This window comes from Diadema antillarum, unplaced genomic scaffold, assembly GCF_040938485.1.
Source record: "Diadema antillarum isolate AM-2024a unplaced genomic scaffold, OU_Dant_1.0 seq00000137_RagTag, whole genome shotgun sequence".
NCBI lineage: Eukaryota > Metazoa > Echinodermata > Echinoidea > Diadematoida > Diadematidae > Diadema > Diadema antillarum.
This window is the reverse complement of record NW_027271214.1, coordinates 385,005-410,215: the sequence shown is the minus strand read 5'-3', so window position 1 is coordinate 410,215 and position 25,211 is coordinate 385,005. Positions and strand designations below refer to the sequence as shown.

The 25,211-nt window shown below is 39.4% G+C and overlaps 1 protein-coding gene across 1 annotated transcript; it reads right to left on the bottom strand.

The window, feature by feature from the left end:
- Positions 1 to 1,416: 1,416 nt before the first annotated feature.
- On the bottom strand, positions 1,417 to 24,241 carry LOC139727628 (ribosomal oxygenase 2-like). Its single transcript, XM_071638609.1, has 9 exons — positions 24,076 to 24,241; positions 23,127 to 23,638; positions 22,339 to 22,458; positions 21,356 to 21,487; positions 9,194 to 9,297; positions 4,853 to 4,967; positions 3,081 to 3,243; positions 1,992 to 2,200; positions 1,417 to 1,584 (listed from the first exon to the last, which is right to left on the bottom strand). The coding sequence occupies exons 2-9, from the start codon at positions 23,601 to 23,603 to the stop codon at positions 1,417 to 1,419; spliced, it is 1,488 nt and encodes a 495-aa protein (XP_071494710.1). The 5' UTR covers positions 23,604 to 23,638; positions 24,076 to 24,241.
- Positions 24,242 to 25,211: the final 970 nt, after the last annotated feature.

The following is a 25,211-nucleotide window of genomic DNA, read 5'->3' as shown; positions in this document are numbered from 1 at the left end:
GCAGCCAGCACTGTTGGGTTCTTCTGAAATCGAAGTGTCACAAATTTCGTCACAAATTTCGTACCTCTGTGAGAGTCCTGTTGTGTACTGGAGGGTGCTTGGACATCTATTGCAAAACAAAATCATCTCAACAAGTGGAAATTTTTGTGCATTTTGCACAACATGAATCGAGTGCGAACATAAAAGCCCGCAAGTATTTTTGCTTGTAATATGTAATAACACTTCATCTAATATTTGATTCAGCGCAATTAAAAACACACAAAATTCATTTTACCCAACTGAGCACATAGAAAATCCACTTTCACAGTACACATGTATGTATTATCATTATACATATGTGTGTACGTATGTATGTGATAATTTACTTTAGTGTGTACGATTACTCACTTTAGTACTGCTCATAATTTCCATGCATGTTGCACAATCATGACAGAAGAGCTGAAAAATACATGCGTATGTGACCACTTTCAGACGTATGCATTCCATGTGAGTGACATGCACCAGTACCGCAGTGTGAGCTTTTAAAGTTTGAATCCTACCCGAGGCATTCATCAAAAAATATATGAGTGTGTCATCCTTGAGGCGTCCCTCTTGACCGTGGTGTATGCATGGGAATCTAGCGACTGCTGCGGTAAGACTATGGGAAGAGCTCTATGAAAGGGCAATGACCTCCCCTGGATACGCAGGACTATACGTTAATACTGACTAGTGTTTGGCTCTTCAGCCAATGGTCAACTTGGGCTGTACAAAACACAGTTCATTTGTGGAGACCAGTACAGTACACTCACCATTATGCAATGAAGTAACCCTGTTTGACTGTGTATGGTTAGCACAAGCCTTTCTGTCTCTCTCTCTCTCTCTTAGTATCAGTTTACAGTGCACTCTCGTTATAACGAAGTCCTCGGGACCAGCAATTTTCTTTCATTATATCGAAATTTTGCTATAGCAGAAGAGTAAAGTACATAAAGATACATAGGTGATAATTTTGTAATGTGAATTTTTACTTGTTGTAACAAGAATTTTGTTACAGCCATGTTTGTTATATTATAACGAGAATTCACTTATTTTGTGTTTTAGCATGGGATCTGCTTCAGCCAGTATCAGCAATTATGGCGCAATCCTGCAGTACATTCAAGCTAGCTGGGATGAACAGAGTAGAATCCGATAGAGAGAGAGAGGTAGAGGTTTCATCGTGAAAGCCTGTCAAACTTTCAACAATTCCACAACTTTCGTGTCAAGTTTTATAATGAAACTTCTACAGTTGTTGTAGCCTGGTTTTCCCTCATTTATCAAAGTCAGCTTGACTGTGCAGTGAAATTGCACTAAATCGAAGACATGTTCACGCACGTTCTGTATGCATCACGATTGCTCGGGGAATGAAAAGAAGCAAGTCCCATCAACACTGAACAATTTGCATCATAGATCCTGGACCTCAAGTAGACCCTCTGCCCACAGTGATGTCAACATCTGCCCCCTGATGCCATCTTCCAGGTCGATGTCCGTTACCCGTTGCCAGCTTTTCCCCCGTGTCAGGAGAGTTCTCGCAGCCGTTTCACAAGCCCTTGGCAATTGGATCCCCTGAACCTGATTGGGGGAAGTGGAAAAGGATAGATCTTAAGATACTGATATCTTTTGAACTTCCATTTTCAGTTTGTGCATCTGCCATAGCTTGCCCTAATCGCTGTGTTTATGAGATGGCATATGAAATGCAAATGTGGTGTGATATGAATTTCAGATATTTTTGTGTCTGATGGTTCACCTCTATTCCTCTACTCGTCCTTTTAGCAAGAAAAGACCAAATACATGGGAACCTCATCATAACAATGACCTAAAAACGATGACAACCAACTTGTTATATCGGGGTACAAAGAAAACAAAGAAATATAAAGAGTTGGTACCTGCAAAATGACCTTGTCCTAATAGAGTATTTTTATATCTGACCTCTTCATGACAAGATTCCACTGTTCAGATGAAGATGATGAAAATGATACCTCTTTAGACTCGCTTGACATCATGTGGTCTTGTCTTGACGACTGTAGGGAGTGATATACAAAGAGATGGTATTCTTCTTTTTCCTCCTCCTCTTCTTCATCCTCCTCCTCCTCATCTTCCTCTTCTTCATCCTCCATCTTACACCGCACGAGGAAAGTGTGATCGGGGAATCGCAGACGAACACTGTGATCATTGCTTGGCATGGGCCCTGGATGTTAGAAATCGATACGGCCACAGCTGAGAATCAATGTATCCTTTCCATCAAATCAATTAATCTCAGAGTTGTTGTTGTGTTTGACCTAACAGAACTGCTGTGACACAATTGACATTATGTCATCCCACATGCTTACAACTGATAGCACTGTTTTGTTCAAAAGCAAGTAAACAACATAAGACCCTTGGGTCTCCTGTTCACCAAAGCGGCTCACTCAGCCTTCATGGTACTCCATCTACGGCAAACTATTTCAAAAATCCTGAGATTCTGGGATCGCTGCTGGGCCCCCTGAGCAACACTCCAGACCTAATTTGGGGTATTTAGGAGTTGCCATACGGGCACATCATCGCTGGGGTGCCAAGACCTTCTACCTCAAATTTTGGTGAAAATCAGACGACTAGCCCAGAGTTTTCTTCGGACTCGATGAATGGGAAATGTGTGTTATAGGAAAATCAGCCCGTCTTCAATGGGTGAATTGTCATATAATAACTTAAATGATGTCCTGTCCTATCAAATCCTAGATGTCTTACCCCATAATAACACCACCATGGCATGTCAAAGGAAAGGAGATCCCATTTCTTATAGTGCTTTGGCTGCCATTTTGCTTTGTTTTGTTTTGTTTTGTTTTTTACTCTCCTGACATTTTTGAGACACAAGGTTTTGTCCCCTAACAGCGATATGCAGGAGAAGACGAATCAATATCATTCACATTCCACTTGTGCTGGAAAAAAAAGTCCTGAAAAGAATCGCTGTGAGCCATGATAAAATCAAACAAACACAAACAAACCAAACTAAATAAAATTGGTGTAAACTAAAAACTTACGCGACTTCTTCCGTGGGTAACTGATACAACTTTCCATCAACATGAACATACCTTGTGGACTGCAGTCCAACTCCCCGTCGGAGTAAGGGGGCAGCCGATTGGCTATGAAGTCACACAACATCTCATTGGCTGCATCCTGAGCATGTGATGCTATGTGGTTGCTGAGCCCGCTGATCAGGTTTTTCAGCTTTTGCCCTGTTTCACTGTTAGACATCTGCAATGTGATACATAGTAAACCTTCACAAAATAAGAACTAGACCTTTGGCATCACTGTAGGAAATATCAAGAACAAATGGAAGATACTAAAAAAAATATGTTGTCTCTTTCAAAATTGAATGAAAGCAACATTGTGACTACTTTTGAGTAAAGGTAAGCTAGGCAGATCCCTATGGATAAACTCATTGTCAGGATATTATGTCAAACATTCACTTTCCTGTTCTCTCTGACATTAAAGTCTGTGCTTGTAACCAAATCACATATGATTTCATATTTTATGCTATTTTTAGTTTTGGTGATTAAAATATTGAAGAAACAAGGGAGTTTCTTGTTTTCCACAACTCTGTAACAACTCAAGTCACTTTCCTGGAAATGGGTACTTCAATGAAAAAGGCCATATATAGGTTTAAGCAACAACAAGTGCTGCTGTATTGCACACATTAACAATTTCACATTACCTAAGCATAAATTACATCATTAATGAAAAGACAATGAGTTTCCGGCAAAAGGTACATTTGGGATGGCTGAATAGTTAATTGTCTTAATAGTCTTGCAGAAAAAAAAAAGATTAACCAAAACTATAAGAAAATGTATAGACTACACAAAAAAGACTAATTATAAAATTTGCAGATCAGAAAAAAAATGCCCACGAACAACAAACAAGCAACAAAAAAAAAAACCCAAGAAATATCAGGAGATTTACTGCTTTGTATTTGTCAAACTAAGGGAGTTACAACTTAGATAAGCAAAAGATGAAATGCAAGGTCATCACCAACTGGGATGATTCAAATTTAGTCAACTTTTGTATCCTACCTAACACAAAACAAGCTATAGGCTTGTTTGTTTGTTTGTTTTGGGGGTGGAATTATTCTTTAAATGAAGCAAATTAATTTGGCAAAACACAAAAACACTGCTGCTTCCTATCGATGTTTTGTTTTTTTATTGAGCACTTCTAAATGACTCAGTTTCTAATATCCCTGTTGCAAGATCAATTTAGTTGTGATTGACTGCCACAGCGTTGCTTATAACTGTCGAGTGATGAGTCTATAAAACAGACTGTTACATGCACATCTCACTTGTTCCGCAAGATAGTCTGACTAAATACATCAAATCCTTTGAAAAACTGCTTTGGGAGAGCATGGGCTTCTGAGATCAACCCTCTGTATGCTCCTCCTCCTCAAAATGTATGGACCATATGTTTCAGTGCCCATATCCCCCCTCCCCCCCCCCCCCCCCAAAAAAAAAAGAAAGAAAGAAAGAAAAGAAAAGAAAAGATAAGAAAACCCAATCACTGGAAGTGATATCATTCTCCACTACAGACTTTGACTAAGACTACTACACCAGCCAGGCTTCAAAGGAAGACTGGGCACCACTTAATCCTCATTAATTAGGGATTATCCGCCAGGTCCTGGTGAGCTCCCAATTTATCTTCTCAAGTGTAGGAAGTGGTACAAGGGGGTGTGGTAATTACCAGAAAGTGGGTTAATCCATTTAGTGAAGTGAGAAAGGGGAGGGTGGGGGGAAAGGGTTCAATAACTGTTTTTCTAATGCAATCACCCAAAACAAAGAGACTTAATTGTTCACTGAAGAGGATAAGTGGGGGATACCTGCTGATTGTTGGCACAGAATTGGAGGGGAAGGCCCTCCCGTAGAGACTGCGTCCCTTCGATGGCGGATTGCAGGATGGCTGGTAGAGCCAGACTGAGGAGATCCCCCCAAGCTCTGTGACACAGAGGGGTGGAAACCAGAGTTAGGAATACTCAAACGTGCGTCCTGTGATCATGGTAGGGTAGCAGAAGGGTGGGGGGGGGGGGGGGGACATTATGGACCGTTCGCCACTATGGACAGGCTGGCAGCCAAATTTAATGTTACAATAAACATTGCACACATGTCTACTCTATTGCACACATTATGACATGTTCTCTAACCCGATGAGGACGGACTGATTTTGCTACAACACGCATTTCCCATAGACACCTGCCTGAGTATACTCAGGACTCGACTCATCCTCAATGGGCTAAACTCTACTGTCCAGTGTTACAAATAAAGCAGTGCAAACAACTTTTTATAATATTCTTTAACCCAGGTAAGACTTTGGCTATTCCTATCAAAATCAAAATTGTTTTGCAAGAATCAGAGTTGCTGCAAAAAATGGAAGTAACAAAGATTGCGTGCAGTTGAGACTGATCATGATGTGTTTAAAGCCCCTTAACCCTAACTTACCGGGGGGGGGGGCATAATGGCCCCGCTCGACACTTCGTGCGACATCTCTGCAACGCGAGAACGCATCCACATGGCGATTCGCGACAATTTACCTTGAAGCCTTGCGCAACTTTTAAGACCAAATTTGCGACGTCCGGGTACGCGGTTTCGAAGTTACACAACATTATGTAAGTGCATGTCAGACTGAAAATTGCTCAAAAACGTGATTTTGTGTACAAAACCAATGGGTAATTCCACGGTAACTAGGACACAGGTGCCAAAAATTCAAAATGATATTTGTTTCAAACACCATACATTTTCAGACAGTACTTGAGTTGAAGTTTTAAGAATCATTATGTTTTTCAATAAAAGCGGCCATTTTGAATTTCAAAATGGCTGCCAAAATATGCCTATAACTCAATGATGAAAAGAGTGTATTGTCACATAACTTACTCTGTGTATATCCACTTTATTAGTACTCTAAACAACAATCTTTCATATGTATGCAGTTACCAGAGAAGTCTTTTACCACACGATAGAAAAAAAAGCTGGTAGCTTTAAAGAATTTGATAAAAACTGTTAATTACTTTGATAATGATGGATGTAACGTCAGTTACCAAAAACAAGGAATTTTTAAGTTTATTCATCAAAGGAAGTGAGCTGTATGATGTAACTTGGGATTTCTAATGTATGCCCATATGCCTTTATTTTAATACCAGAAATAAGGATACTTGGCATACTGGAGAGTCAAAATGAACACTACAAAATGTGTAACGTCAGTTACCGAAACGTCATACACGAGTATGTAACGTCAGTTACCATGACAGTAATTATAACTGAGGCAAATTTTTTGACTGTTGGCCATTTCAATACATCTGGGAAGTCAACTTACAACAAAGAGCAGCAATCCCTTTCATAGGAAATGATGTCATTGCCATGGTATGTCCATGGATATATATTTTTTTAATTTAATTTTATTTCTAAATTCATTTATTCATTCATTTACCATGATTATCTTTTTTTTTTTTTTGGGGGGGGCTTGAGCTTTCGATTTTTGATTCAGCACAAGTTTAAGGTTAAATCATCTGGAAGTTTAGTTTGCCACATGCAATATATGCACTCAAATTAGTACATTCCCAGTCCTACGGGATGATAAAGCTACCAAAGTTTGTAGGCCTTATCAGTGACATGATTGCATGTTAACCACATTTTCTATAAAAAAAAAAAAATTCTGCACAGCTGTATACCAACAGTTTAACAATCTTCACCAATGTTTGCTTTTGCTGGCATTTTTCTTTTTTTTTTCAGGAAGCTTAGTCAAGTTTCTACCTCAAGGCAAATGCACAATCAGATATTTCTTCTCTTGCACTTAAATGTGTGGTGTAGTTAACATGGCTCATCTTGTATTATGGTACGTAAGGCATGTACTCATTATTGTTTGAAACTTAACACTGATGTTGCTCAAAGTGAGAGAGGATTCTATAGGGTTTTTAAAAAAAATTGTTCATACAGTGTGTATTTGTTGATTACTTTATTCTATTCATGTAGGGACATTTTGTAATACAACACATAATTATGAACAGGAAGAGTTTTTTATATTGATTTTATAGTATTCTTTCGTTGCAAAGTCCGATTTCTTGGTATCTTGAATGTATTTGCAAGCCGTGATATATCAGTGAAAAGGAAAAGAAAAACAGTTAAATTACTTCAAGCTAGGAATAAAACAATAACGCTCTTTTGACCAAAAAAGCATTTATTTTTCTTCTTCACAGAGAAATATTAAAAGTGCGACACTTTTCATTTACATAATATTAATTGATGATGGAGATCATCAGGAGTATAATAAAGAAAAGAAGGAGAAATATATCACAATAGATTTCATACATATTTATGCATATTTATGAGTTGATACATGTTTTTTTCCCGATGACCTGGAAGATATTTTGATATTTTTTTTCAAGCACAAAAATATCCATGTTTTGTGTAGTACTACAAGGTATTATGGGTGGAGCACTCTATGTACACTGTAGATAAAAACTTTCCTGTTCATTAAAAAACAAACAAACAAACAAACAAACAAAAAAGCCCTTAGTCATGTCAATATATGCATACTTGGAACTGCTTAATCTATTAATGGCTCTGTGTAATCATAAATGTTGAATGAAAATTAAATCTTCAGACAAATGTCAAGAAATATCCTCTTTTGCATTTACATTATATTTGCCCAACTGTGCTATGGCATGGGGGGGGGGGGGTGCCCCCTAAGGGCCCACCCAATATTATTTGTGTCTTTAGATTTTGTTTTAATTTGTTGCTGTAGTTGCCTGGGATTGTCACTGGTACATTGCAGCAGTATAATAACCTGTTAAATAAATTAGTTCTCTGTAAACCCCACGGCAAAGTATGTGTAACGTCAGTTACGTAACGTCAGTTACTGACATGTTTACCTTTAAGTTTTCATAGAACACAAAGAAAATGGACTACTGTTTCATTTCATTGTGTATTTATGACTGATGAACCAAGGTATGACTCCATATCAACCAAATCATTCTGAATGGTCAGAATTATGAAATATCACATAGCTATTCCCAATCATGATTTTGCATGTGTAAACCCTATGGCAAATGTAAGCGTAACGTCAGTTACGTAACGTCAGTTACCGTCATGCCTTCACTGAAATTGGCATGGTGGTAAAAGGAGACAGCTAAAGTGCACATTATTTTGCACACCTGTTCCTAAGAACCTAGGTGTATTGCCATATTAAACACATAAAGGCTAAAAGTCAGGGACATGAGATATTTCCATTTACATCTACACCATAATTTCCCATGTCCTTTTTCTGTAACGTCAGTTACCGACACATTTTCACTTGCTATGTGATAAGAAATGCAGTTTGAGAGAAAAACTTTCCACCTATTTCTTCATTCTCATGAACTTATTCATCAATGCTAATTGCAAGCCCAAGGTGCTTTCATTCACAAAACTACAAGGTAAACAATTTCATGAAAATCCTTACGTGTAACGTCAGTTACCGTGGAATTGCCCCAATGCAAATCAGGTTTCTATCTGAAATTTGTAATTGTATCATTATTTTTACTTTTAGTGATTAAAAACAATTAATTTTATGTTTCTTATGTTTGAAGTAGTGTTGCCAATGATTCCCATTGGAAAAAAAAGTAAAAGAACAAACAAAGAAATACATAAGAAATTATAAAAACAATAAAATACATAAGAAATTAAAAGTGATACCCATTTTTTTTTGACCTAAATTAAATCAGAATTCACCAAAGAGTCCTCAAGCAAAAAATTTTGAAGTTTGGGGGCTTTATTTAATGATTTCCAGCCAAATTCTAATTTTATGCATAAATTAACATAATTAATAATATAAAATAAAATAAAGCGATTTACTGAAATTTAACAACACAGCCCTATAGATTGCGTCATGAGTGACGTGTGTGCCAAGTTTTGTAATGAACGCGCGAATCGCGGCTGAGATCATAAGGGGGAGCCATCATGACCCCCCCCCCCCCCCCCCCCCCCCCAGGACTTTAAGCTCACAAAATAGCCCAGGTAAGTTAGGGTTAATATGCAGTGAAATATTGGGAAATATAATATATCTGGTGATTGAGTAAGACAGTATCAACAGAATACCACATGATGTTAGCACGTTGACGTTGATGTACACTCAAAATGCAGATCATGCAGTTGTCATAATAATAAGGAAAGAGTTGGGGAGATGGACCTACGCTCTCTGGTATGTGCTAACGGTCAAGTGGGTAGAATGGTCACAGGTGTCTGGGGTTTCTGCCTGGTGCACAGTTCCTCTTGGGAAGTAGAGCACGTCACCTGCCTGTGGGAAGCAAACAGTGACATGTATTGAAATATGGTCACCAGTCTAAAAAAAAAGTCAGAAAATCAAATGTAATAAAAAAAATGGATGACAGGATGTTTTATATGAGATGTGAATTTTCTTCAATTTGCCTCCCTCTACAAATTAAGAAAATTCACATGTCAACCTTCATCCCTCTGCTTATTTCATGATATTTTATGTTAGCACATTCAATCTCCACCATCCCAAAATCATACATTGAACTTGCAAGGGGCTCATCAACACTAGGAAAGTAAAGAAAAAATACAAAGCATTGCGTATTTCATTTGATTCACCATTTGTACAGAACAAGCAAAAGCCGAGTTCAGAGATGTAGTGACATGACAGAAGTGATTTATAAGTTTAGCTGCATTCAATTAGGTATATGAAGGCTGATGGACATCTGGGAGGCATATTCTCATCAAGCTTTTTGTCAGATATTTTTTCCGACAAATTTGCCCTCAGCCAATCAGATGCAAGCATTTCAGTAGCTTAAAACAGTTCGTCAGTAAAAACATCTGACAAAATGCTTGATGAAATGCCCCCTTGATTTGCACAGTCATGAACAGTTCAGCCCTGCATATTTGTCAGTCAATAAAGTGTGTCATTTCAATGATTTTGTGACTTAATCTGGTTGCATACCACCTGCATGAAGAAAGGAATGCCGAGTCATGGCATGAAGTACTGTAGGTTACAGCAAACTCTCTACCTAATTTTAAGATCAGCTATGTTTTACATTGCAGCAGGGTGTTTACAGCTTGGAGTAATAGTCTGGTAGGAATGGGGGGTCCCCATGCACCCCCCGAACACATTTTTTTAACTTACTTTTTTGTAACCCTTAGGGTGTCTAGTTAATGAATTTTTTTGTTCCCAAGAAAAAATCGTGTCCCATGGGGGTCATTGGCGGCCATCTTGGCAGCCATCTTGGATTTTCAGGGAAAATCATTATCTTCCATAACTTTTGAACTACACAGCATATAATTATAAATAAAGTATTTCTGCAGGGTAAACATGACACGAGGAATCGATTGCAATGGTTATTTACATGATTAAAGCAAGTCTGAAACAAGAAAAGCCTAAAAACATGCAAATTTCGGTGTCATTTTCACCGAAAACTACCCAATTAGTTTAACTTTTGAATTACACAACATACAGGGACAAATAAAACAGTAATTCAGAGTTAATACGGCATGAGGAATCGTTTGAGAGAGTTATTTACATGATTAAAGCAAGCTACATACAAGAAAAGTCCAAACATGCGAGGAAAACCAGTGTTGTTTACTCTAGAAATATTCCCAAGTAGTCTATATACATATATACATGACAATCTCATACCTCCTAACAGTAAACTTACCTCTTTTTCTTAACAGTCTGGTAGGAAAGGGGGGGGGGGGGGGGTCCCGTGCACCCTCATTTTTGTATCCCTTAGGGTGTCTATTTGATTTTTTTTTTTGTCTCCAGGTGAAAATCGTGTCACATGGGGGTCACTGGCAGCCATCTTGGATTTGCGAGGAAAATCATTAGTTTCTATAACTTTTGACGTTTCCAACATGCAAGGAAAAATAAAACATTTTTTTTAGGGTATATGTGACATGAGAAATCGATTGAGATGGTTATTTACATGATTAAACTAGAAATGTCGCTTTGGCGACTGGTATGCCTCCGCCATAATGCATGATTTTCCCAATAGGTCTAGATAGTACGTGTGGACAATGTGTGATTACATTTTCACAAAATTGGTAAAATAATGAAATGACAAGTTTGTCACAAATGTGTTCGATGTTCACCTTCCTTGACCTAGGTTTAATTGGATGAATAGGAGAGCATGTATTTGGGGATTTAAGGACTTTAACTTAACTTGACTTTGACCCATTCATACATTTATGCATTGAGTAAATTTCAAGGTACCGGTATGGAGAAAAAGTGCAATTTCTGAATTGAATAGTAAATTGTTACCATTTTCATCTGGCCTTTGACCCTAAAATTCATAAGATAAGGCCAAGTAAAAAAAGATAGTAGTTTCTCGTCCGGGTTTTTTGAGCAAGGCGATGAGGGAGGTCCTTACTATTTGATATCTTACTATTTTTTCGAGGATTGTCAAAATGAAAGTAATATGTGTTTCTCGTCGGGTAATTCTGAGAAAAGTAACGAGAAAGGGCTTTACTATTTTCTATATCCAATTTATGAAATGAAATATCACTCTGGTACATGTAGCTGTGTTCTGAGAGACCTGGGGGGCATTTCATGAAGAATTTTGGTCGGATATTTTTCTGACAAACTGTTACAAGCTATTGAAATCCTTGCATCAGGGGGGCATTTCATGAAGCGTTTTGTCAGATATTTCGTCTGACAAAATTTAAAAGCTACTGAAATCCTTGCATCTGATTGGCTGGGAGCAAATTTGTCCGACAAGTTGTCGGACAAAAATGCTTCATGAAATGCCCCCCAGGTCCCACGTGTATGTCTTGCCTGCACTCTGTGCATTTTCAAACAAATAGATTATGTACCATACTTGAAATGAAACTTCATGCATGCAGAAATACATTTTTCCTTGACATCTGTAGTGGAAAGAAAAAGCAAATTTTGCTCTTTCTTTCCACTACAGATGTCAAGGAAAAATGACCATCTTAATACTGGTATTTAGTGTTGTAATGGCATTTCTGATACCAGTGTACTTGCAATTCTGATGTACTGTGCTATTTAGAATCAGGTATAAAACATGTCTTTCAACAAAGAATGTACGACTGAAATAAATTCCACGATATTCAAAACACTGCTTTATTCATCATTGGTGTTTGTGACTTTTTGTGTCCACACAGCTGGTATGTATCTGCATTTCTTCACAGTACAATTGTAACACATTTAACTGGAAACTGTTGTACAATTGCAGATGGATGTCAAAATGATACTGATATGGCATTATAGCATTAAACATTTAAAGATGTTTCTTCATGTTCTAAAAAGACATTTGAAAATCACTCATCATTTGGATGATGAATGATTGTATACCACACTACACAGATGATACGACTCACGGCCGTGTCCGTGAATTTACATCGTAAAGAAAAGTATCCCGCAGAAATACGAGACAAACCAGAATCCGTGGAAAAGTTATTTATTTTGTAGATACACCCATTTGATAATTCTACATTTGCTGGAAAAGCGCACTCATTTTCTCTTCAAAATAGAACAATAAATCGCCGTCAGCGATGCGACATTACAGAGCAGAGTGTACGGGCTTCTACACATTCGAATGTGTTCATGCTTGCGTGCAGACAGCTGACAGACCAGGGGATGGTACCGGTGACCGACCCTGGACAGCTACAGACACGCACACTTTGCCAATACGGTGTGGCACGGCCACTGCACCGGCACCGTACCTTCCGACACTGCACACACATGCACATACAATGTAGTCACAATGACATGAAAATGTAAACAAACTCGATACAATCCTCACAAGCATTTGTACAGTACAATTCATCCGCTTGAAATACGAGAAACGGGGAAAAATACGAACAATGCGCGAAATATGCGTGGAATATCAGCGATTGATCGCAAAAAAAAATGTTGCCGCTATCGCGTTCACGACGTACCGAGTGCGCTGTACATCACAGCTAGCCCAGGCCCGCGCCGGCGCCCATCCAACTACAGTTCGACTGCTTTGTGGGTCATTCCTTCTTGCCGAGCTCGCAGTGTGAAATGCATGCGTTATACATACCAGAAGCTACAGCTGTACTACAGCTAAGTAGAGGACGCAAGGCGTAATTAGAAATGAGACATCACGATTGGTAGGTGAATTGTCGATTTTCTTTTCGGCGGCCGAAAAAATAGTAAATATCAAAAAAGTCGATGCGGCAACTGGAAATCGATGCGGGCGGGGAGCGGGCTGGGACGAGAATTATGAATTTCTTGGTATTTTCAGCGCCATTTTGAAAATAGTAAATAGTAAAAAAATTGATGCGGCGGCCAAAATCGATGCGCGCGAGGACGAGAAACTGGTTTCTTTTTTTACTTGGCCTAATCACTTTCAGGTAGAACATGCATAATATGTACTTAGTTTCAAGATAACATGAGCCACTTCCGAGATATGGAGGAAAAAGTTAGTTCAGCACTTTCACTTGATCTTCGACCTTTTGACCTTTGAGGCAAAAAAAAAGAAGAAAAAAAAACTTTCCAGAGAATTTCTATTAGGTTACACATGCATACACCAAGTGTAAAAAAAAAATACCCCTGCTGGCATTGCATAAATATGAGGGAAATAGTAAAATTTTGAAGTGTTGCACTTGACCTTTGACCCCTGACCTTTGACCCCATGAACCCTACATTCTCTAAATAATCACTTCCAGTCAGTACATGTATATACTATGTTCCATGAAGATACCTTGAACAATTTTCCAAGGTACGGAGAAAACAAAGAAGTTTTAATATTTTTACTTGACCTTTTGACCTTTGACCTTTGACCTCATGACCCAAACTTTCACCAGAGAATCTTAATTGGGTAATACATATATACACTAAGTTCTAAGAAAATATCTTCAGGCATTCAATAGATATGGTGGAAATAGTGAAATTTTATGTATTTGACCCTGACCTTTTGACCTTTGACCTTTGATCTCACGACCCAAACTTTCACCAGAGAATCTTAATTGGGTAATACATGTATACACTAAGTTTCAAGAAAATCTCTTCTGGCATTCAATAGATATGGTGGAAATAGTGACATTTTATGTATTTGACCTTGACCTTTTGACCTTTGACCTTGAGCATGTGCACCCAAAAGTTGATAGGCACAACTTCACCCCCTAATACATATACATGCCAAGTTTCACTAGGATACCTCAAGAGGTTTTGATAGTTACCTTGTCCACAAAATTCATTACGGACGGACGGAAGGACGGACGGACGGACGGACGGACGGACAACCCGAAAACATAATGCCTCCGGCACCACTTCGTGGCGGAGGCATAAAAATGCTCGATACAAGAAAAGTCCCAAATATAATAAATTCTGTATCGGTTACACTGAAAAGTACCCAAATAGTTCAACTTTTGAACTATACACAACATACAGGGACAAATAAAACATTTCTTCAGACGAAACACAGCATGAGGAATCAATTGAGATTGTCATTTACATAATGAAAGCAAATTTGACACAAGAAATGTCCCAAAACTGAAAAATTAAGTGTTGTTACTCTGGAAATGGCCCAAATATTTCATGCTACATACATGACAAATTGCATACCTCACAAAAGTGACTAACAACTCTGTCTTTAGATCATTGCCCAAATAGGCCTTTTTTGTTTTGTATCAAAAACATTAAATAGAATCTGAAGAGAAAGTCAATTTCAAGCATTGTCACCCCTCACTTGGTGAAATAGAATAAGAATGTAAGCACTGTGGTAATTCATATGCAAATACCCTTAAAAAGAGGTGACACATGAGAATAATGTTGATCACAACACTTAAAAGTGACTAATTGACAAAGATAAAACTTGAACTGAAATTTAACACTCTTTGTGCACGTTCAATTTCGTTTCATTTTATATTTAAAACGAGTTTGAGTTGGGATATATTCAAGGAAACAATCACTGTGTCAAAATGTCGAGCCGATTAAAAAAATTTAGATGCCAAAATGGTTTCATTTATTCTCAAGTTAAAAAAGCAATTCATTCAAATGTATTTGTTTAAAGTTTATTGTCCGAAAACAAAAAGAGAAACATTTCATTTGACAGCCGGAAATCTAGCCTGTGAATAGGGACTGTATATCAATGTGGATTGCTGCTACTTTAATTTAGAAATATTTGCATGTGAATCGCTTTTGTGCTTACATCCTGTATGCATTCAATTCAAGTTCACATTGATTGGAATTAAGTTTCCTTTCGAATTCTGTTAAAAGTTGTCTGATATAAGACGCAATATTCAAGCTATTATCAAAAGACATAATGATATTTTGAAAGGGTTAGTCACATACCGATTAGTGATTGGCTGAACACAGTCACGTGATGGAAGTACATTCGTTATGTTAGCCCATGGGCGAACATTCTTGTAATGTTTTCCATGGGAAAACATTTCCACGTAACAAATGACAGAATTAAGGCCTAGGACCGCAGCGCACTTATAATCTCCCTCAATAGCATTTCAAACCCTTCGGGTGGAACATTGGGTATGTTCCCTCCGCCGCCAGTCATCATCTACTAGTATATATTTCAACGTTTGTGACATGTGTATATGCTTTTCATGAAGTATGGAATTAACGTATATTGAACTAGAAATGTCGCTATGGCGACTGGTATGCCTCCGCCATAATGCATGATTCTCCTAATAGGTCTAGATAGTACAGGTGGACAATGTGTGATTACATCTTCACAAAACTGGCAAAATATTGAAATGACAAGTTTGTCACAAATGTGTTGAATGTTCACCTTCCTTGACCTTGGTTTAATTGGATGAATAGGAGAGCATGTATTTGGGGATTTAAGGACTTTAACTTGACTTTGACCCATTCATACATTTATGCATTGAGTAATTTTCATGGTACGGGTATGGAGAAAAAGTGCAATTTCTGTACTGAATAGTAAATTGTTACCATGTTCATCTGGCCTTTGACCCTAAAATTCATAAGATAATCACTTTCAGGCAGAACATGCATAAATATGCAGTAAGTTTCACGATAAATTGAGCCACTTCCGAGATATGGAAGAAAAAGTTAGTTCAGAGCTTTCACTTGATCTTTGACCTTTTGACCTTTGAGGCAAAAAAAGAAAAGAAAAGAAAAAACTCTCCAGAGAATTTCTATTAGGTTACACATGCATACACCAAGTGTAAAAAAAAAAAAAATCCTGCCGGCATTGCATGAACATGAGGGAAATGGTAAAATTTTGAAGTGTTGCACTTGACCTTTGACCCCTGACCTTTGACCCCATGAACCCTACATTCTCTAGATAATCACTGCGAGTCAGTACATGTATATACTATGTTCCATGAAGATACCTTGAACAATTTTCCAATTTACAGAGAAAAAAAGAAGTTTTAATACTTTTACTCGACCTTTTGACCTTTGACCTTTGACCTCATGACCCAAACTTTCGCCAGAGAATCTAAATTGGGTAATACATGTATACACTAAGTTTCAAGAAAATATCTTCAGGCATTGCATAGATATGGTTGAAATAGTGAAATTTTATGTATTTGACCTTGACCTTTTGACCTTTGACCTTGAGCACGTGCACCCAAAAGTTGATAGGCACAACTTCACCCCCTAATACACATACAAGCCAAGTTTCATTAGGATACCCCAACAGGTTTTGATAGTTACCTTGTCCACAAAATTCATTACGGACGGACGGAAAGACGGACGGACGGACGGAAGGACGGACGGAAGGACGGACGGACGGACGGACGGACGGACAACCCGAAAACATAATGCCTCCGGCACCACTTCGTGGCGGAGGCATAAAAAATATAAAGTAACACAATATGACTTCACTTTTCTTAAAAAGTATTCTGAATGCTCTCCCTGTGTAACTGTACAAACCACAGAAGCGGTTATGCAATATATCAGGTTTTCATTTCACACTTCTTTAATTTCTATACCGGTAGTCATCATCAAAACGATCATTGTAATCAATGTCTGGGTCCTCTTCTTCATCCTCCTTCATTTCCTCTGTAATTTTCTGAAGCAAGTAAATGAGGGAAGTCGGAAAGATAGGGCCACTTGACCACACTGGCTCCATCATAACAAAGGCTACCTTCTGCCATCCTTGTCCAGAATCAAAGGAGTCATATACAGAGCACCAGAAGATTGGTTGGTCAGCTCTCTTTAAGATGGCAAGGCGATGGGTCACACATTTAATGTGTGGGATAAGGTTGTCACTGCAATGTGTATATGAGCATGAAGAAATCCACATTGGAGTTTGTAGTCATTTGTTCGCCCTCTCCCATCATCTGCTTTGGATGATGCTGCTGTAAATAGACTTCTCCACCTCTTGTGGTCATACATTAGGCATGTGAATGCTCCAATGTCTTCTGTCACCTCTTATTGGCTCTACAGACAACCCATCTCCAAGGTTTAAGTGGGGGACAAAAAACAGTGGCACATTTCAAAGTCATGTTGTAAGATTTCTGCAGTGTTCATTATAATGTAATATTGAACAATTTACCACATTTCAGTAAAATATTGCAGAGATTATAATGTCATACTACTCTCTCCTGAATGCTGTATGGTACATGGGGTGGCTTTGTAGATTCTTTAGGGGTCCGACTTCGCCCCTACTCTTGAAGGCACTTGTTACATCTTCCCCTGTAAACACATGTCGTCCAAGTATTGTGGTACAGTAGCCCGCTCCCTTTGATTCAGTATGCCAGTTCAACGACATTCACAATCTGGCAATGCTCGACAGTCCATTTATCAAGGAGGATAGTGAGGGTGACGGAGTGAGCATGGTGCAAGAAGATCCAGAAAATGTCTGTGTCTGGTGTCCTTACCACAGCTGCTTTGTACCCAAGCTTAATAGCGGAATACTCGAGGTAGAGCGCTACCCTGGTGTCCTTCTCCTGGTTAGACGGCAGCTCATGGATAGAGCTTATTGTCTCCTGGGATGAATAATTAGGTGAACAAAAAGAATGTAACAGGAATCACTTAAGCTTCAGAGAATGTGATTTCCGTTACATTCCTTTTGTTTACACAATGATATGTTCCAAGAGACAATGGCGCGATATCCATGAGTGACTGTCTAACCAGTATAAGAAGACGGACACCAGGGTCGTGCTCTACCTCAAGTGCGCTGCTAAACTTAGGTACAAGGTAGCTTTGGTGAGGGATCCAGACACACATTTCCTCGATCCCCTTGGTCCTTGCTTAATCCATTCTACAATGTAGTATCTTTCTTAATAAACGGACTGTCACGTATTTCCAGGTTGTCAATGTCAATTAACTTGCATTTATATAGAATCAACGGGAGCTCATATACTGTATACCAAAATACCTGGACTACCGGGGAAGATGTAACAATTAAAGTGCCTTAATGGGTTGGGAAAAGTTGGACCCCTAAAGAATCAACAAAAGCCACCCCATATACCACATAGCATTCAGGTGAGAGTTGTTTGATTTCGTGATTTCAGAAGTATTTTACTGAAATCTAATAAGTTGCTCAGTATTATATCATAATAAACACTACTAAAATATTAGAATATGACTTTACAATATGCCAAGTCGACAGATAACATTGAAGCATTCACATGCCTAAAATGTATAGCGAGGTCCGGGAGAAGTCTATCATAATGGCGTTCGCAGCATCATGCTGAAACAGATGGTGGGAGAGGGCGAGCAACTGATGACCAAATCCAAGGTGGATTTCTCCTTGCTCCCACCTGGCAGAGGCAACCTTATTTCACACTTTCAATGTGTGAACCATGGGTACCACCTTGCCATCTTCAAGCGATCTGACTAGCCAATCTTCTGGTGCGCTACCGCTTTAATCCTGGACAAAGGTGGCATAAGACAGCCTTCGGTATCATGGATCCGGTGTGGTCAAGTGGCCCTATCCTTCCCACTTCCCTCATTGACTTGCTTCAGAAAGTTACTCCGTAGACGGAGGAGGATGAAGAGGAGGAGCCAGACATTGATTACAATGATCGTTTTGATGATGACTGTAAATTACCAGAAGTGTAAAACCCAAAGCTAACATATTATCGCTTACCGAATCTGTGGTTTGTATAATTGCATAGGATGAGAATTAATTATGTTAGACAAATTAAAGTCATAGAGAGAGTGTGGATTTCTGACTGTCAAGTGATTTTCATATGTTTATTTTCAGACAGGAAGGCTTTAAACAAATACGTTTGAATGAACCATTTTTAACTTAATCTTAAGTAAGTTTAATGATAACAATATGACACCTAAATTAGTGAAACCGACAGAGCATTTTGGTACAGTGATTTCCTTTATGAAAATACACTTACTCAAACTCTTCAAATACAAAATTATATGAAATAGAAGATGCACTAAAAAAGTGTTCAATTACATTTTAGGTTTGAATTTTGTCGATTAGTCACTTTCACATGTGGCCAAAATTTGTATGTTGACCTCTTTCGATCTGCTTTTTTAGGGGTATCTGCATATCAATTGCCATCGTGCTTACATTTTTCATTTGATTTCAACAAGTGAGGCGTCAAAATGCTTGGAGTTGCATGTTGCATATTTTTTTATAAACAAAACACCATATTTGAGCTATGATCTAAAGACAAAGTGCCAAGTCACTTTTGTGAAGTAGTTTGTCATGTATGTATACGGATTTTGGGTACTCTACGGTGTAAATGACACCAAATTTTTCGTATTTTGGACTTTTTGTATCAAACTTGCTTTAATCATAAAAATAACCATCTCAATCGATTCCTCATGACACAGTTACCCTGAAGTTACAGAATTTACTGATTTTCCTCTCAAATCAAAAATGGCCGCCAATGACTCCCCCCCCCCCCCCCCGACACGATTATTACTTGAAAACAAAAAAAAAAATCATCATCTAATAGACACCTTGAAGGGATACAAAAATTTAGGGTGCATGAGGATCCCCCATTCCTAGACTTTAGTGGTTAGTCAATCATATGAGGTATATAATTGTCATGTATGTATATGGACTATTTGGGCAGAGCAAACAACACTGTTTTTTTATTCGCATGTTTGGATTTTTCATGTATCATAATTGTTTTAATTATGTAAATAACAATGTCAATCGATTCCTCATGCCAAATTTACCCTGGAGAAATTATTTATTTGTCCTTGTATGTTGGAAACTTATAGAAAGTTATAGAAATTAATGATTTTCCTCGCAAATCCAAGATGGCTGCCAATGACCCCCCATGTGACACGATTTTCACTTGGAGACAAAAAGAATCAAATAGACACCCTAAGGGATACAAAAAGGAGGGTGCATGGGACCCCCACCCCCCATTCCTACCAGACTGTTAAGAAAAAGAGGTTAGTTCACTCTTAGGAGATATGAGATTGTATTCACTTGGGAATATTTCTAGGGTAAACGACACTGGTTTTCCTCACATGTTTGGACTTTTCTTGTATGTAACTTGCTTTAATCATGTAAATAACTCTCTCAAACGATTCCTCATGCCATATTAACTCTGAATTACTGTTTTATTTGTCCCTGTATGTTGTGTAATTCAAAAGATAAACTATTTAGGTATTTTTCGGTGAAAATGACACCGAAATTTGCATATTTTTAGGATTTTCTTGTTTCAGACTTGCTTTAATCACGTAAATAACCATTGCAATCGATTCCTCGTGTCACGTTTACCCTGAAGAAATGCTTTATTTATAATTTTATGCTGTGTAGTTCAAAAGTTATGGAAGATAATGATTTTCCCTGAAAATCCAAGATGGCTGCCAAGATGGCTGCCAATGACCCCCATGAGACACGATTTTTTCTTGGGAACAAGAAAAATCATTAACTAGACACCTAAGGGTTACAAAAAAGTAAGTTAAAAAAATGTGTTCGGGGGGTGCATGGGGACCCCCCATTCCTACCAGACTATAACATGGCACGGTTGGAGTCCCAAACTGAAAAGAAATGGTGGATCTATGTGTATAATGTGCTATTTGCACAGCGGGAGCCCTGGTGTGCAAAACAACAACAAACAAACAAACAAACAAACAAAAATTAACACACATACACACACAAATGAATATGTTGAAGATGCATGTTTTGACGTGTTTGTGTGAGCTTGTGTGTGTGTGTTGGGTGGGGGTGGGGTAAGAGCTTTTGTTAAGGAATAATAAACACTCATACATCAGACCCCACTTGACCTCCATGTGTTGGACATCGATGAGTATGATCACCTCATTCATTTACACACAGAGTACGGTCAGCTTACAGGCCACACCGCTAGCGACGAAATGTTTACATTTTTATGCAATAGGGAGAATTTTGCTTGGATTTTCATTTGCACAGTGGAATTCAGAGTATCTTGAGATCTCGTGTCAAAGCTAAAGGGTCTGATGATGAAGTGCTAGTCATCCTTACCTTCAGAACAGTGTCCAGAATGGGATCCCCTATCTCAGCCTGGTCGAGGTCTTTACTGTAGTCCCTGGGCAGGATGACTGGTGGCTTGTAGAGTCGCCAGCGTTTCTCCCCTTCCAGCTGCAGAACGAATACCTGAAAAGAAAACCACAGAATTCCCTCAACTGACCTGAGATGTTTTACTCTGGGATGCCAAAAACCTATGGCCGGGATTCTTTTACTATAAATGAAGATCATATCTAGTGCATGGATTAAGGAAATGTTCATTGTATATTTGTAACACATTGTGTACACTGGCAGATCCCCAGTGACATAGACAAGCTATTAAACAAGCCTTTTGTGCAAGGTACAGGACTGCATTTTTTCACATCCAAGGAAACCTACACAAGGCATTTAATTCACTATGACAATCAGGCAGGAACAAACTTAATATTAGCATACTCTGAAGCCCTGTTTTAACAGACCTTACCCAGACAATGTCAGGACAACATCCAGAGATTAAAACTCCTTGCCTTGAGCAGGAAAAAGCAAGGGGTACCGTTTTAACAGACACACACCAAAAACCATCTCAAGGTAGGTTTCAATGACGACTTTACCTGTTCATGAGTGAAGGGGGTGTGGTTACAATCCATGCACTTGATCGGCAAGCAGTGTGTCGTTCTGTTTGGTCTATCGCGCATGCATTGTGAGTCTTGAGTGTATCAGAGGAATGTTACTGCGAGAGTGTTTTAACAGAAGGATTGTCAGGGTAACATCAGGGTAATGTCAGGGTAATAACCCTAGCTAGCTAGGTAGAATTAGCCAAGTTACCACAACATTGTCTGAGCAACATTTTTTGGGACCGTTTTAATAGGCAGGGTAAAAAAAAAAAAAAAAACCATTGCCCAGAGATATTGTCGTGGAAACTCTGTTTGAAAGGCTCTGTCAAAATGAGGCTTGATGGTACTAAGAAGCTTCTGAAGAAACAAGATTACTTGTCTGCTCACCTCTACGTCATCGTAGTGAGGGGCCAGGCCCTGAGATCCACGAGGGGTCATGTATATGTTGGATCCAACTAAACAACCAAAATATGACTCCAGACGTTCCAGCAGTTGCCATATGCTGTCCTGGTAGATACAGGAAGGTAAGAGCAAGAGAAGAAGCAATTGCTTTGTCATTATTTACATGACAATATTTTCCTAATATTGAAGAAATCAAGAAGAGCAAGAAATCCTTACCAGAGCTACCATTTGAATACTAGTACAGCATTGGTATTCTATGGAATTTTGCATCAGAGGTACCCAGTAACAGCAGAAGTGGGGCTGCCTATTACTCGGTACAGTAAGTTTAGAGGGAGATTCAATAAAGGTCAAACTTCTACTGCCTTCTAGCAGAATGTTTCTGTACAGGCCATATTTTGCAGGTTTTTAATTTTGCAAATTTTAAAACTATATACGAACATGAAGGTGACATGCATGCATCACTTCTTCATGGTTATCCTGCATTGCTGTACTTCGATATTGCGAATTTAACCACATGTGAAATTGTCAAGTAGGCCCTATTCACAAAAATCTAACTCAGTAAATACATGGTGTACATACATTACAGTACTTTTGTAATACAATGCTGGTAGTGGTACCATGACGAATAAATGGGTCATTTGTGCATTGCAGTTCAAATCACAAGTAGTCCTGAGAGTTTACTAGATGAAATAATGCATTAATGAATGAATCATAGTTGGTGCAACATTCTCCTACTAAAAAGGAATGGATTTATCAATGTGCAAATTGAACACCTGAAATCTTTGAGGGTGATGGAACTGCACAGTGGCTTTGGATTTGTCGAGCAGAGAACGTAGCTGACCAAGCTTGACGGGGCCTTTGCCATTGAGGGACTCGCGCTTCTCTCCCCTGTAGCGGCAGACGTTGCAGTCCTGCCCGAATAGCACCTTGTGCTTGGCGACAAGTTCCTCCAGGATGCTTCGCGAAAAGAGCGAGCCGAATAAGTTTCCCCTCGCCTCGCTACACCTGATCACCATGGGCTGTCTTTCCCAGATATCCTGGAAGAAGGTCTCTGGTTTTGTGGGGTGGATCAGCTGGGCAAAGGTCTGGGCTGGTGTGGTCAAGCCAAAAGCATCTGCAGCTAAGTCACCTTCCCCTGAATTCTCTGCACAACTTTCTCCCTTGCTCCTGTGTTGGTCTTGTTGCTTAGCCAACTTTCCTCCCCTGGCCACCCCATTCTGGGGTTTGTGACTTGCCCTGCGTTTCGGCATTCCCCTCCGCCTCTCCGTGCAGCCTTGCCCTTGGCCTGGTGGTAAGCAAGCGATGAATTGTGCTTTTCAGTCTTCCTTGTAGTACTAGCTGGTAGTAGGGCCTACTCAGTAGTGCTGGTAGTACTATGTAGCCTGTGTTTTTTTTTTTAGATCAAATTTTATAATTATATATTAGATGTGACAGGTACAGGGTATTCAAAAATAATGAACAAATGGCAATTGATTATATAGACTAGATCAGTAAATGCTGCAAATAAATACTCTTTCAACTGTGAAATTTAAAGGAATAAAGGCTAAAATTACATGTCTTCCAAAAGGGGGTGCTGAAAAATGAACCAAGCATGGTGAACGAGTGAACCCACTCCTCACTTGCGAATTGCCATGATCATCAATAATCTAATTAAGTACCAGATTGAGATCTAATACATTATCATCTACATGTATGTTCTCGATTGAAAGTGACTTCTCCTACCTCTCACCGCATTTACTCAAACAAAGTTACATGGACGACTGCTAGCATGTCGATCCTGGCCCATGCGCCCAGGGCCAAGCTGCCGTTTCAATCGCCAGGTCAGTGTGTGAATTTGCTGCCGAAAGTTCTGGCCGAGTCAACGGGAGCTGGGTGCCTCAAGCATCAGCAGCTATCATTCCAGTCGGTGCAGTTGGCAGTGCCAGTGGTTTGCTGTATACAACGTGTTTCCTCAGTACACTCTATCATGTGCGCGCATATACGCGTGCACAGGTCAGAGGATCATCGAACAGAATCAGTCTACGAGAGGTCATCCGGCACACTTGTGCGTACGCGTACGGCTGTGGACGGTGCCGTGGTACTGTATTGCATTGACGAGTACTAGTCGTAGTACGTAGTTTCTTCATCAATAACAGAACGTTCTACGGCGCAATATACACGTATACATGTACGTGGTGGTTACGGTGCGTGCGGAATCGGAACCCCGACGTCGACCCATTCATTCGGCAGCTTGCAGGATCTAGCTATAGCAGATCGGGCGGCTGGCTTCATCACAATTCTCATGGTCGGACATCCGGGTATTTTGCGTGTCACGGGGTCATGGATAGCGGTGGAGTGAAAACAAACAGTCGCGTGAGCCTGGAGTGGTAACGCTGTACGTGTTTTCTGCCGGGGCGCCCCGCGAGCATAGCGCTAGCGCAAGCTGTACTACTGTAGCTGTGCGGGCGGCAGGATTAGGCCCTAGGCCTACCCTAAATTAGGTCCTACCCTAACCTACTACAGTACTAACGTTAGGCCTATAGACCTACCTGAAGTTTCTATGAGGTACTAAGTATGCGTAGATATCGGGGTAGGGCCTACTCAAAGAGGTTCTACCGCACATCTGGCCATTTTGTCGGGTCGTTGATCCAGAGTCCTGCCGCGATTTCATACGGGCACAGGTCCAGTCCGACTGCCTTCAACTTGGCAAAATACCGGGACTGATCGATCGACAGGATCCAGATTATTAGAATATTGCTGGTAAGACATGATGCGTGTATCTCATGAATGATGGCACAAATGACAAAATGAATAATGAAAAACAGTCCCCATGTCTGCGTAGAGTTGCACATATAAGTTATACGCGTCGCGTCGCACAT

Excerpts from the sequence above, each read along its gene's own strand:
- LOC139727628 (XM_071638609.1), bottom strand. The coding sequence starts at position 23,603 with ATGCCGAAACGCAGGGCAAGTCACAAACCCCAGAATGGGGTGGCCAGG. Across the intron at positions 21,488-22,338 it reads CTCACTACGATGACGTAGAG|GTATTCGTTCTGCAGCTGGA; the intron begins GTGAGCAGACAA and ends TTTTCTTTTCAG. Across the intron at positions 2,201-3,080 it reads GTTGGACTGCAGTCCACAAG|GGCCCATGCCAAGCAATGAT; the intron begins GTATGTTCATGT and ends TCTAACATCCAG.